Source organism: Triticum aestivum, chromosome 7B (genome assembly GCF_018294505.1).
Source record: "Triticum aestivum cultivar Chinese Spring chromosome 7B, IWGSC CS RefSeq v2.1, whole genome shotgun sequence".
NCBI lineage: Eukaryota > Viridiplantae > Streptophyta > Magnoliopsida > Poales > Poaceae > Triticum > Triticum aestivum.
This window is the reverse complement of record NC_057813.1, coordinates 386,050,588-386,063,351: the sequence shown is the minus strand read 5'-3', so window position 1 is coordinate 386,063,351 and position 12,764 is coordinate 386,050,588. Positions and strand designations below refer to the sequence as shown.

The window sequence follows — 12,764 nt, the reverse complement described above, 5'->3', positions numbered from 1 at the left end:
TCTAAATCATTAACAATCACAAACAAAACCTCCTTCTCTTTGTCATACTCACCACTCATCCTATATACTTAAGAAATTCATCCCCACTATCTTATTTATCTAAGCATGCAAGCTGTCCACATCAGCATCTAGCCATGTCAACAACTCTAAACATCCTTACTGTCATGTCATGTCTTCAATTTCTATTTGCATGCAACAGACCGAAGCCAGCACCCTCTTGCGTTTTGTTTCCTGCGACAAAGAAATTCACCCACCTTATGCATGCTCACGTGTCATTAATTAGTGTTTAACCAGCGCACAAGTTTGTTTTGCAAGTTGTAACTACATGACGTTTCTCATCCCCAATCCCTTATCTTCTTCTCTGCCTTATAAAATTCCACCACACTATCTGCTGCTTCATCTCCCTTGATCAGCGGCTCCATTACACCCCCCCTAAACTCCCTCATGTCATTCAGCTTCCTGCAGATTGCAGCCTAATGCCTCGCCATGTCTTCCTATCCCGATCTCCCGACAAACCTAACTGGGACGTTTTGTCGTGAGGTACCAAGCACCTGCAAGTTACTGATGCTATAATTGCTGAACACGGCGGGCATGTCGCCTGCTGCCGCCCCCATTATCTTCGCTCCATGATCAACGTTTTGGTGTCATCTTCAGCGCCTTCAACCCGCCTCTCTTGCCCGTTGCATCATGGACAAGTCCCCTACTTTTATCTAGCCTTCGACTACAGTGAAGACCTCTCCCATGAGTAGGTAAATAACCCCTGGTGTGAATCCTCGATTATGTCTCCTAAATTAATCTTCGCATGTGGTTAATTTTCTTCATGCACCTCAATTTCTGCTCAGTTCATACTGATTATAGTGGTCAGTGAAATTTGTATTCTCCATTGCCTGCAGGTCCTACCCTTCATGGCATCTGTACAATGTAGCAGGCTATTCCATCTTTTTTATGAGGAAAACATACCAGGTTCTTCCTCATTGCTCCATTCCTAATCCTCCTATTATCTTCCTACTTTAGCGTGAGGTTATGCTACACTATTTGCTTATTATGTCCTCACCCTCATGACATTTGTACCACGTAGGAGGCTCTTCCATTTTTGTTTTGAGGGGAAGGTAGCAGGATATACCTGAATGCTCCATTCCTAATCCTCCAATTATCTCGCAACTTTAGCGGAAGGTTGTGCTACTTGATTTGCTTATTATTCTTTGCCATGCTTTCTGTTCAGAGATGGGTGAAAGATCGTATTATTTTCACCCCAAGGCTGCTGCATGATTACTGATTTGGTTTTTCGGATTTTTGTCAACTTATGCAATCTGATCATTTTCTAGATCAGAACAAAAAAGCATATGTGCTTAAGGTACATGGAGGGTTCGGTCACACAATTTATTTTAACCGGAAACAGTAGGATATCTTATACAAATAAAGTAATCATTAACATGTAAAAATAAGGAAAATGTTCACATCAGAGCAGATTATCGAGCCATTCTTGAGTATTAACTATTGCTTTTTTTGTATGGGGTAACGCCATATATAATCCATGTTTAACAGTTTCCTTCCAATGTTCCAAAAGCCTCCGTCTGATCCTAAAGTGTGTTCCTTATTTAAGTTTCTTTCAAGACTACCAAGGGCGGCAACCCATCTATGAAAAAAAGAAGAGAAATAGTTTAGAACCCAGTTATTAAGCCTGAAGCTCACAAAAATCATAGATTAACTAGCTGCATGGGTAATATTATTTATTATTATATATTTTGCCAATTCTAGATCATATGTACCATGCATGAAAAAATGATACTTATGTTGTATAAATATTTTACAATTACATAATAACACATATTATATATAGTTTTAGTTATCGTATTATTAATCCAAAATGTTCATGTTCAATAAAATCGTATCACATTAGTATATATTGCAACCTATTCCGCAGCAACGCGCGGGGTATTATCTAGTATTCTTAGTTAGCCAAACCCCTGAAATAGATCATTTACGACCTTCACAGCTGAAAAAAGAGACAACTGTGTCCCCTCCTGACCCCATCCTGGCGCCGCCTCCCCGGGAGGCGGCCGGGGCGGTGTGCGACCTCCCTCCCTTCGGCCCCTCCTTCTCCTAAACCTCTCCCCCCACCGTCACCAGTGGGTGCCCCTGGATCTGGCCCGGGTGGTGTCGACGGCGGCATGACCTTCTGTACCTGCACGCCGCTCTCCTTCCCGGGGCAGCGGGCACGGCGGTGAGGCTCGGCTTGGTGGCGGCCCGGCGACCTGGAGGCGGTGGTCGGCGACGGGCGAGGTGGCGGCGGGGCGGATTGGTGGCTCGCCCCCGGCCCAGATCTAGGCCCTTAGAGCCCCATCTGGGTCCTAGCGGATCGGCTCCAGCGCGGCTTCGATGCCTACTGCATGGTGAGGAGGAGGAGCTCGGACAGGGGGCGGCGATGCCGACGACGTGCCTTCTGCAGCACGACGGCGGGAGCTTTACTGGCATCTCAGGGCCCCACAGAGCCTGTGGGTCCATGGGCCTGGTCTGCTCCTGCTGTTGCATCCGGTCGGTAACCGTCGTTGACAGTGGAGGTTGGGCCCTCCCGCGTGCCGACGGTGATACTGCCCCTAGTCCCATCTCCTCTTCTTCGTTGTGTGGCCCCACTTCACGGCGCCGTGGTGAGATGGCGTGGGAAGCTTCAAGACCGTGTTGGCACAAGGTGGTGGACGGTATGGTGGCGTGCTCCATAGCGCCCGACGTGAAGGTTGGGATCAAAAGAAATCTATGTCGGCCTGGCTGACACAGACGCAGTGGCGCCTGAGGATGCCACCAGACCTTCTTGGAGGGCGTCGGGTGCTACCCTTCCTTTCTCCTCGCCGCGTACCATGGGAAACCCTTGGCAGCAGGGCCGTCACTGTTGCGTTCCTTCTTGGAGGTGTTGATTGGTACCGGCGCTTCGAAGTCTAGGAACTTGGTGGGAGATCTTCGGTGGACGCAGCGGTCGTGAACCTTCTTCGTTTTGTTGATCCACCATTATCAGCATTTGTTCGGTTCTTTGTTTTTGTTGATCCGCTGTTGGCATTTGTTCCTTTTGTATTTTGTCTTTCATTTCCTTTGGGTGTGACTGTGCTACTTCCACCCCAGCATCTATCATTGTTTGTATTGGGTGTTTGCTATATTAATATAGCGAGATGCAAGTCTATTTAAAATAAAAAAGACAACCGCCAGACCAAGCATCAAAAATGATATGTTGGTTGTTCCTCTAGTGTTAGATTTCATTTTATCAAAATCAACGGAATAATAAAAATAAAATCAAACAACTCAGCCGCGGATTGGAATGGATGGATGCAAAAAGTAGGTCCAAATTAAACAGTTCCAAACATAATACACAAACTTAGGAAAGTCTAGTTTAAAGAGACAACCCCTCCATGCGGAGATGGATGGAGCACTACACAACAAAACACATGGCAATGTAATTAACCAAACTAAAAGTCTAGCTGATGACACATTAATCCTGGACGATCATTCTGGAGAGGGACTGGCAACCCAGAGACAGAAAACTAAAAGAGAAGTCAATACCCGAACCAACCGCCCTTGCAAAGTGTTGCCTGCCTGCTTGCTTGCTTCTGAATTTGTCATGACATGCAAATGATCATGTAATTAAGAGAAAGGGTTTGTGCTTAGTCTAGTATGAAGCAAACACGAACATGTAAATGTGTAGATGATCTGGGATTGGTTAACTAAGAAACACAACTCAGAGCCTATGACATGTCAATGCGTGCATTTATCTGCAGCCATGATCATAGGACCTAGGTTGTGTTCCTCCATGGTTGGTCCCTTCATCTTGCTATGATGGTGTTGTGCTTGTGGTGGTGGTGGTGATTGGATTATGCATGCTAAGAAGAAAGAAAGGGGATTATGCATGGGAAGAAGAGAGAAAAGGGATTATGCATGCAATGCAAACAACACTTGGCAAGGAGAGTCTGCGGTGCGTTCTTGACTTCCCACATTGCTAAACCTCCGGACCCGCTCTTGGCCCCTCTTGATCTTCTGCACAAAACCAAGTAACAATGGTTTCCAATCAGCAATTCCAATATTTTGTAGATCACTTTGTGAATGTGTTCTTGATCTACTACTTACCATTGCGCACGATGATGGATGGCGGTCACCGGGCGGCGGTGCCGGCGTTGTCCCCGGGGCTGACGACGAGGGCGGCCTTGATGCGGTCGACGGTGCACGCGATGAGGCTGTTGACGGTGGCGACGGATCCCAGCGAGAGCTTGGCTGTAGGCACGGAGTCGACGAGGATCTGGAAGGCGACGGTGAGGAGCGACCCGCCGGCATCCGGCGCCCCGGCCGGCCCGTCAGGAAGGATGGCGAACCCGGACGGCAGCAGCGCCACGTAGTCCGGGTCCCCGCCGTTGAGCACCACGTTCATGGCCACCACGTCCACCGGCGCGTACACCACGTACGACCCCGTCGCGTCCGTGCAGCATTCCTGCAGGATCAGCATGTTGCTCTGATTCGAGTTCGCGTTCTGCATGGAGTGGAACACCGTTCATGTCGTTGTCAGCCATGCATGGCAATGAAACAGGAAGGAAGTAGTAATGGAGTAAATGTGTAGCATATAGGTACTGACGTTGACGCGGAGGAGGGAGACGGCGTTGCCGTGATGGCTGCCGTTGGCGATGTGGGCCATCTCCTGGACGACGCCGCCGTTGGAGAGGATGTCCCATTCGCTGCGGGTGGAGTCGTCGCGCAGGAAGCCGAAGACGCGGGAGGGAGGGACGGGGAGCCAGAAGGAGGTGGCGGCGTTGAGGATGATACCCGGTGGGCGGCCGGGGTCGTCGACGCTCTTGCGGGTCATCACGCGCACGTCCTCCGCGCCGCTGCCAGAGAGCGTCGTCCATTGGTGCGTCGTCGACGCAGTCACCCCGCCGCAGAAGCTCGCCGTCATCCTCTCCGCCAGCTTCAGCATGCTCCTCCGCCCCTCCGCCGTCGTAATCACGTCGCCGCCTGAGGAGGGCACGGTGGCCATAGCGCTCGCCAGCCGCTCGCACTGCCGCTTCAGCGTCGACGTCCACCGCCGCGCGCCGAATGCCAGCCCAGAGTTCACCAGGGGTCTGTACAGATCGTGCACCATCGCGTCGTCACCGGCCTCGACGTGCTCCACCCACGTCACCTTGGAGTAGCCGTTGGGCATCTCCTGGATGAGGCAGCCGGAGGCGCGGCGGCGAAAGTGCCCGCCCACCCGCGCAGCGGAACGGAGACCGTCGTCGAGGGAGACGTCGACAACGGCCCATGCGCCGCCCGGATGCTGCTTGCAGTAGCGCAGGAACTGGGTGTCCCGCGTCGGCACCAGGGGCGACGGCATCTGAAATTCGGCAGACATGAGCTGCAGCGCGCCGTCGTGATTGCCGGCGACGCCGGTGGAGAGAACATCAAGCGTGGCCGCCCGGGACACGATGCTCGAGAAGAGCGCCGACCACTGACGCACGTCCATGAGCATCTCAACGAGGCTGACGTGGTTCATGATGACAACATCTGTCTCCCTCGACGCCTCGGACCGGAGCTCCGGCGACTTGGGGCCGAGTGCACCCCGTGGGAAAGCGCGAGCGTACTCCTCCTCGCCGAGCGCCTCGCCGTCGAGGGATGGCACCCAGAGAGGCTCCCCGAGCTGCGCCATCCGGACCAGCTCCTCCATGGCAGCCACGGCCAGCTCGATCACCATCGGCTTATCGAACTCAGCACCGCCAAACATGCCGGGCATGCCCAGGTGGTCGAGCGCAGAGCGGCCGGAAGACTGCGGTGGCAGTGGCGGGTAGGAGGCGGAGGCCACAGCCACCCCGGAGCCGGGCTTGCCGCCGACGTACTTGGCGGCGATGGCGGAGATCCTGTCGATCTCGTCGCGGAGGCGCGCGTTCTCGACGCGCAGGTGGTGCTCGTCGAAGGACATCTCCCCGATGGCCGCCGGCCCGCCGCAGTTTGGGCACGACGCGTTGGCCAGCGCTTCCTTGTACCTCATGTTCTCCGCCCTCAGCTTCTCGTTCTCCGTCCTGAGTGCCGTGTTCTCCTGCCTCTCGTGCTGCGTCTGCGCGACATGGATGCATGCACGTACGTCAATTACGAGGCAGTGACGTATGGTATGGAGTACGTATCATGCATGAAGGATCGCCATGGATGGTTACGTACCTTGATCTGGGTGCGCTTGTTCTGGAACCAGAACTTGACCTGGAGGGGCTCGAGGGAGAGGCTGCGGCTGAGCTCCTTGCGCTGCTTGTCGTCGGGGTGGGGGCACTCCTTGAAGAAGGCCTCAAGCTCCTGGATCTGGTGCTGGGTATGACGGTGGTAACGCTTCTTCTTCCGGGGATGCTGGCCGGCCGGGTCCTCTTGCTCATCGTTCTCCCCGCCACCGCCACCGCCGCCTTCGCCGTCGAGGTTGTTGTCGCTGCCAGTACCTGACTTGCTCATCTCCAGCTCTTCATTGTTGTTGCTGCTGTTGTTGTTGCCCCCTCCGTGGGGGCCCCGGGCATCGCTCTCGCTCGTGGCCGCCTGCTGGTGGGGGTGATGATGGTGCTGGGGAAGAAGAAGATGGTGATCAACCATCTGGTGTTGCAGCATCGCTGGGAGCTGGTGGTGGTGCATCCCATCCATCAAGTTCTGCATTGCATCAATAATGCCATTTTTAGGTATTCAGTAAAGTGTAGAAAAGCAATAATTAATTCAATGATTTTAATTGTGGGAGGCAATTGGAAAAATTAACATGCTGCAGCTAGCTAGTCTACTTCATTGCATATCTTCATATTGACCTGCAAATTTGGGTACCGAATTAAAGGCTTGGGAATTGCTTCTGATTTGAAGCGTACATGAAATGAGGAAATTAAGAGAATCAAGAACGGTATAAATTGCACATGGAGCACCATTGAACACTGACTAGATAGTAACATATTTGATAGGCAAGATCTGAATTATATGGAGGAATTAGAGGCTTGGAAATTGCTACTTTTTTTTTTGAAACTTGCTATATACTGATTTGAAGTGTACATAAAATTGGGAAAACCGAGTTTTTGAAACACGAGAGTTCCGAAACGAGTTAGAGGAGAGATAATAATAAAACCCAGAAACAAAATATTAATAGTAGCAAACATGGAGTACCAGTGAGTACTGACTAGGAAACACTGTTTGGAAATTTGGTACATTTTGGAAAGCAATAAATACTGGAAAAACATACTATAGAGTGGGCTGGCTGGGATAGTAGTCTACTACTACAACCCAACCCAGCTTGAGAAATAAAGGAGCAAGTTAATGCTCCATGTATCCATCCAAGTGCAGGCACCAACCATAGGCCTGTGTACATGATGTATCTTTCGTTTCGTTTCTCAGGTTAGACATGAAAGCAACAAATTAAGCCTTGTGATATGAGTGACACGAATCCCTTTTTGGCTTTTGGTATTTAACTCCGAGGAACTTAAATGTTGCACATGTCTTCTTTTTTGAAGAGCAGATATACTCCCCCGGCCCGTCAGCACTTGATGAACACAGACATGTGATAAGCATGTATGCACTCCGAATTAATGCATGATTAAGCTATTTTGTACCCCTCAAAAATACTACTAGCAAGTGCGATGAACTGATTAAGTACAGATTTGATTGTGCATGAACAAGAACAATGCGGAGAGGCCGTCCGGCCGGGCGTTACTCTTTATTTCCTGCTTCATGCATAAGCATAACCTCGATGCGGTGCAGCGACAAGGAAAGGAAATGATAAAACTCTTCCATACAAGTATTATCTAAAATGGAAAGAATTTGATATATACTGTATATGTATATATAGAGGATTAGAGGTGCAGCAGAATTAGTGACCTGGCCGAGGGAGAGCGCGGAGGAGGAGGAGGAGGCGTAGGCGACGCCGGCGCCGTTGCTCCGGCCGATCATGTTGCGTCCAGGGATCATCATCCCTCCGGGCATACCACTTCTGATCTCCTTCAGCGACGCGGAAACCCTAGGCAGGAACCCACCGGCACCATGCAACGGCTCGTGCGACTCGCATGCGCTTCGGATCGAAGCTAGCTAGCTACGCACTTTGTCGATCCGTCGAGCGGATCCCGAGCTCAGATCTATGTAATACCTCCGCCGCCGCCACGCACGGAGTAAAGCAGCAGCTAGCTACGCGCTTCGTCGGTCGATTCACTACCGCGAGCGAGCAGGCCGACGAAGCTCTGGCGGAAGAGATGGATGGATCGGGGAGGAAGGGGAAGCGAGGAAGGCCGGGGAAGGGAGGGGAAGAGAGGATGGATGGAGACGGAGGGGAGGGGAGGGGAGAGGGGTGGAGGGTGCGCGTATTGAATGGGCCGAGTTATTGCGGAGAGTAGCTAGCGAGAGGAGGGTGCAATGGCATTCATTGCGGCCATGGCGTGGAGTTATTGCGCAGCATGCCTCTCACTCCTCTCTACCCCGGCCAGCCCTGTGGGTTAGAGAGAGAAACCCGACTGTAGCTGGAGAGACGGGAGCGATGCGGCGGTACAGATCGTGTGTATGCGTGCGTACGTACGTACGTACTCAGATTTGTGTGTATCCATCGATCGATACATCGATCATGTTTTACCTCCGTTAAAATGAGATGATGCTTCTCTTTCTTCTTCTTTTCAACGCCAAATCAGTTTTGTTTGTAATTAAACTTTGGATACAGGAGGCGGGAGTACGTACTTTCTACTACTAGTACTACTTTGTACGCTTAAATTCTTGGGAAGACGAGTACTGTACGCGCTGGGTGGAGCGAGGCGGTCTAGGTCCAGAATTTATTGCGTACATGAACTACACATGCATATGCATGCATGCACACACCATGCATCAACCATGAAGTTTAATGGGCCGGGGGGAAACTCGGCCGGTTAATTGGGCTGTGAAGATCCATGAAGTTACTTGGGAAGACTGATGTGTATGCACGCACTGCTCCTGCTGTGAAGATCAAGGGTAGGAAAAGGCACAAATGAAGTTCTCATTTGCTGCATAGATAATTTTCGCTTGGTTAATTCGGTTGAATGCATGACTTGTTGATCATACCTGACCACCCGTGGCAATGGGCAATGACACCAACAGGTACATTACAATATTCATTGCAATAAAACCTACCTAAATGTATTTTTTTTCTTCTTCTAGGAGCCGACATATGATGTCAGTCGATCGTCTGGTCTTCACAAAAAAATAGTTTTTTTTTTTCTGAACGTACAACTCACTCGAAATGTCTGGCAGTGAGCAAGTTAGTGACGTGTACTTGCTTTCGGCCAGTTCAGAACTTACCTCCATGATTTGGTGTGTCTTGTTTCCAGTATTTTGGTTGTATCTTCCGTAGTCTCTTATGGTTGCTGTATTTTCAACATTTTTTTTGCAAGAAATAGCTCACTGCATATGTTTCATACTCCCTGGCTTCGGAAATACTTGTCAGAGAAATGGATGTATTTAGACGTATTTTTTAGGAAAAAGGCATGCGCCCGACTTTATAAATAAAGCCAATAGGCAAGGTAGCAACAACACAAGCACACAAGAGTTCGAGAGGACACCCAACCAAACCCCAACCATGGGTCGAAAGAAGAACTAGAGTCAAAGGCACGGCACGCAGGCCGGAGAGAAGCTACCCAAAATAAGCACGCGAACAACGACCGAAAAGGCTAAGCATCTTGCTCTTGACTGCATAAGTTAGACGTCGAGGCCCGGACTTTGGAGATAAGCAAGGAGAGCGCTTCCTGGTCGTCCACCTTAGTCAATGATTTCCACTGCTGCAAGAGAGCATACGATTTAAATAAGCAATCAGCAGGTTTAGCCGAAAACACATGTTCAATAGTAAACTTGTTTCTAGTCGTCCAACGGGACCAACAAACAGTACCCAGGCCCACCCAAAAGATGCGTCTGGAGACACCAGACAAGGTACTCGCAAGAGTCCACAGATCAGAGGAAGAAACAGGGGCCAGGAGACCTGAAGCCAGTCACGAACACAACTCCAGTTGAGCTTAGCTAAGGCACAGTGAAAGAAAATATGAGCCGTGTCCTCTACATCACCACAAAGGGCGCAAAATATAGAGCCCGGCCCGTTTCTCTTGTGAATCTGGTCAGCCGAAGGCAACCGGCCCCTAAAGGCTTGCCACAAGAATATCTTAACTTTAGGCGGGATCCGAGCCTTCCAAATCTGAGAGAAACGGTTAGTAGGAGCGCCACCAATAAGCTTAGAGTAAAGCGATTTAACAGAAAAACACCCCGAGGCAGAGTACGGCCAGATCACCGAATCCGTATTCGTCGAGAGCGGGGGGAAGAAGGCAGTAAGGCGTTGCCAATCTTCAAAGTCTACATGCGACAAGGATCGGCGAAAGGCCAGGTTCCAACCCTGGGATGCCAACTTAGCAATAGAAATAAACGGGTCCGGACAATAGGAGAACAAGGTGGGGAAGGTCACCGAGAGCGGTGAATCTCCACACCACCAGTCCAGCCAAAATCTAATGGAGGAGCCATCCCCAACTATAAATTTAACATGAGCCTGGAACAGGGGCCTAACTTTAACAAAGGCCTTCCAAAACTGAGAACCACCATGAGCATTAACAAGCATCGGGCTGGAGGACGGAAAATACTTAGCCTTCAGAATGGAGAGCCAAAGAGGCTGATCCCTAGCGGTCATAATCTTCCACCACCATTTAATCATCAAACATTGGTTCATATAGAAGTATTAATGATCCCCAACCCTCCAAGGTTTTTCAGTCTGCACACTAGTTTCCATTTTACAAAGCGGTATTTACGCCGATTATCAGCGACATTCCAATAAAAGGCCCCACGATGCTTATCGAAACCAGCATGGATTCCTCCCGATAATAAGTAGAAGCCCATCAAGAACATGGGGAGGGAAGACAAACAAGCATTGATCAGGGCAACTTTACCCGCGTTGGTATTATACCTCCCACGCCAGGGTAAGACCCTGTTGGCGACCTTGGCAACCACCGGGGTGAATTCTTTTGCATGAAGAACGCCCGGAGAGATGGGAAGGCCCAGATATTTGAAAGGGAAGGAGCCAAGCTTACAATTAAGGAGGTGAGCCACACGCACAACTTCAGTGTCATCAACGCCAGTGACAATAACCTCGCTCTTCGCAAAGTTGATCTTAAGACCCGACATAACCTCGAAGCAGAGGAGAATGAATTTGAGATGGGCGAGGCAAGAGTCATTCAGCTCGACCATAATAATAGTATCATCCACATATTGAAGGTGAGTGACACCATCAAGAATAAGATTAGAGCTAACTGGAGCAATATGTCCATGAGCAGCAGCTCTGGATAGCACACGGGACAGAGCATCCACCACAAAATTGAACAGGATGGGAGAAGCAGGGTGGTTGAGACCCTGTTACCGACCTTGGCAACCACCCGAGACCAACTGCATGATTCTGTGCACCAAGGGCGCATCAAACCATTTAGCTAAAAGCACCCTCCTCAAAAACGGCCAGCTCACAGAGTCATAGGCCTTCTCAAAATCAAGCTTTAGAATCACGGCTTTGGACTTATGGATCTTAAGGTCATGCACAATCTCATGTAAGCATAAGACCCCATCCAAAATGAATGTACCTTTGATGAAAGCAGATTGGAAGGGCTGATAGTACGGTGGGCAATGGGGGAAAGGCGCGAGGCGAGCCCCTTGGCAGGAAATTTAGTGAAGTTATTGATCAGGGCAATAGGACGAAACTGCAAGATCAAGTAAGCACCTTTGACTTTAGGAATGTGAGAGATGACAGCGTAGTTAAGACGTGAGATATCCACCATCCCCAGCCAAAACCCTTGGATGATCTTACAAACTAGCACCCGCAACTGCGGCCAGAATTTCTTAAAGAAAGGGATTGAGAAACCGTCAGGCCCCGAGCCAGCGTTCGGGTTAGCCGAACTGATCACGTTCTAGACCTCCTCATCCGAAGTGGGAATCAATAAGCCAATATTTTCTTCCTCAGATATCTTACTGCCCCCTTCCCAAAAATCAGAGGAGAAAGCAATGGTAGAATCCGGTTTGGGACCAGGAAGGTTGGAAAAGAAAGCTACAATGTGGTCTAGAATTAAAGAATGGTCAGAAGTCCTGACATCGTCAATGATAAGACTATCAATGAAACATCTCCGTCGCCTCCCATTGGCGATCGCAAAAAAATAGGATGTGATAGCGTCACCCTTTAAGGTCCAGTTAAGAGAGCTGCGCTGGCGCCAATAGATCTCCGATTGCTGATGCAAGATCATGAGGGCATCTTCCAAGGAATACTGAGTCGCCCATTGGGAAGCAGAAAGACCAGAGAGATCAGCAGCTTGGTCAAGGACCCTGAGCTGGAATTCCAGGGACGCTTTTTACCTGCGTTGGTCGGCCGCCCTATTCCAGGACCAGCCCCTTAAGAATTTGCGAAGCTCATAAGAGCACTTGTGCCAATCATCCATGGGACCAAAGGAGTGATGAGGGGAGTTAAGAATATTAGAGATCTTGGTGGCCAGAATATCACAGAACCCATCCACGAGCAACCAGGAAGCATCAAATTGGAAACGGGAAGAAGAGAGAGGATAAGAAAGACCTGCATCAACAACAAGTGGAACATGACCAGAACCAACCGCAGGTCTCACTTTCAGCAAAGCACGGGGAAAGAGCGAATCCCATCTATCACAGACAAAGACCCGATCCAGCACCGACCGGACAGGGTTTGACTGATGATTGGACCAAGTGAACCTCGCCCCCATCCTAGGGAGCTCACGGATCGCACAGTTGCTAATGAACTCATTAAAGGCATT

General features: G+C 50.1%; 1 protein-coding gene across 1 annotated transcript; it reads right to left on the bottom strand.

Annotated features, from left to right (window-relative positions):
• Nucleotides 1–3,302: 3,302 nt before the first annotated feature.
• LOC123161615 (homeobox-leucine zipper protein ROC7) lies at nt 3,303–8,302 on the bottom strand. Its single transcript, XM_044579432.1, has 5 exons — nt 7,834–8,302; nt 6,163–6,630; nt 4,610–6,061; nt 4,111–4,507; nt 3,303–4,020 (listed from the first exon to the last, which is right to left on the bottom strand). Exons 1-4 carry the CDS (start codon nt 7,936–7,938, stop codon nt 4,136–4,138), a joined length of 2,397 nt encoding a protein of 798 aa, XP_044435367.1. The 5' UTR covers nt 7,939–8,302; the 3' UTR covers nt 3,303–4,020; nt 4,111–4,135.
• Between the last annotated feature and the right edge of the window lie 4,462 nt (nt 8,303–12,764).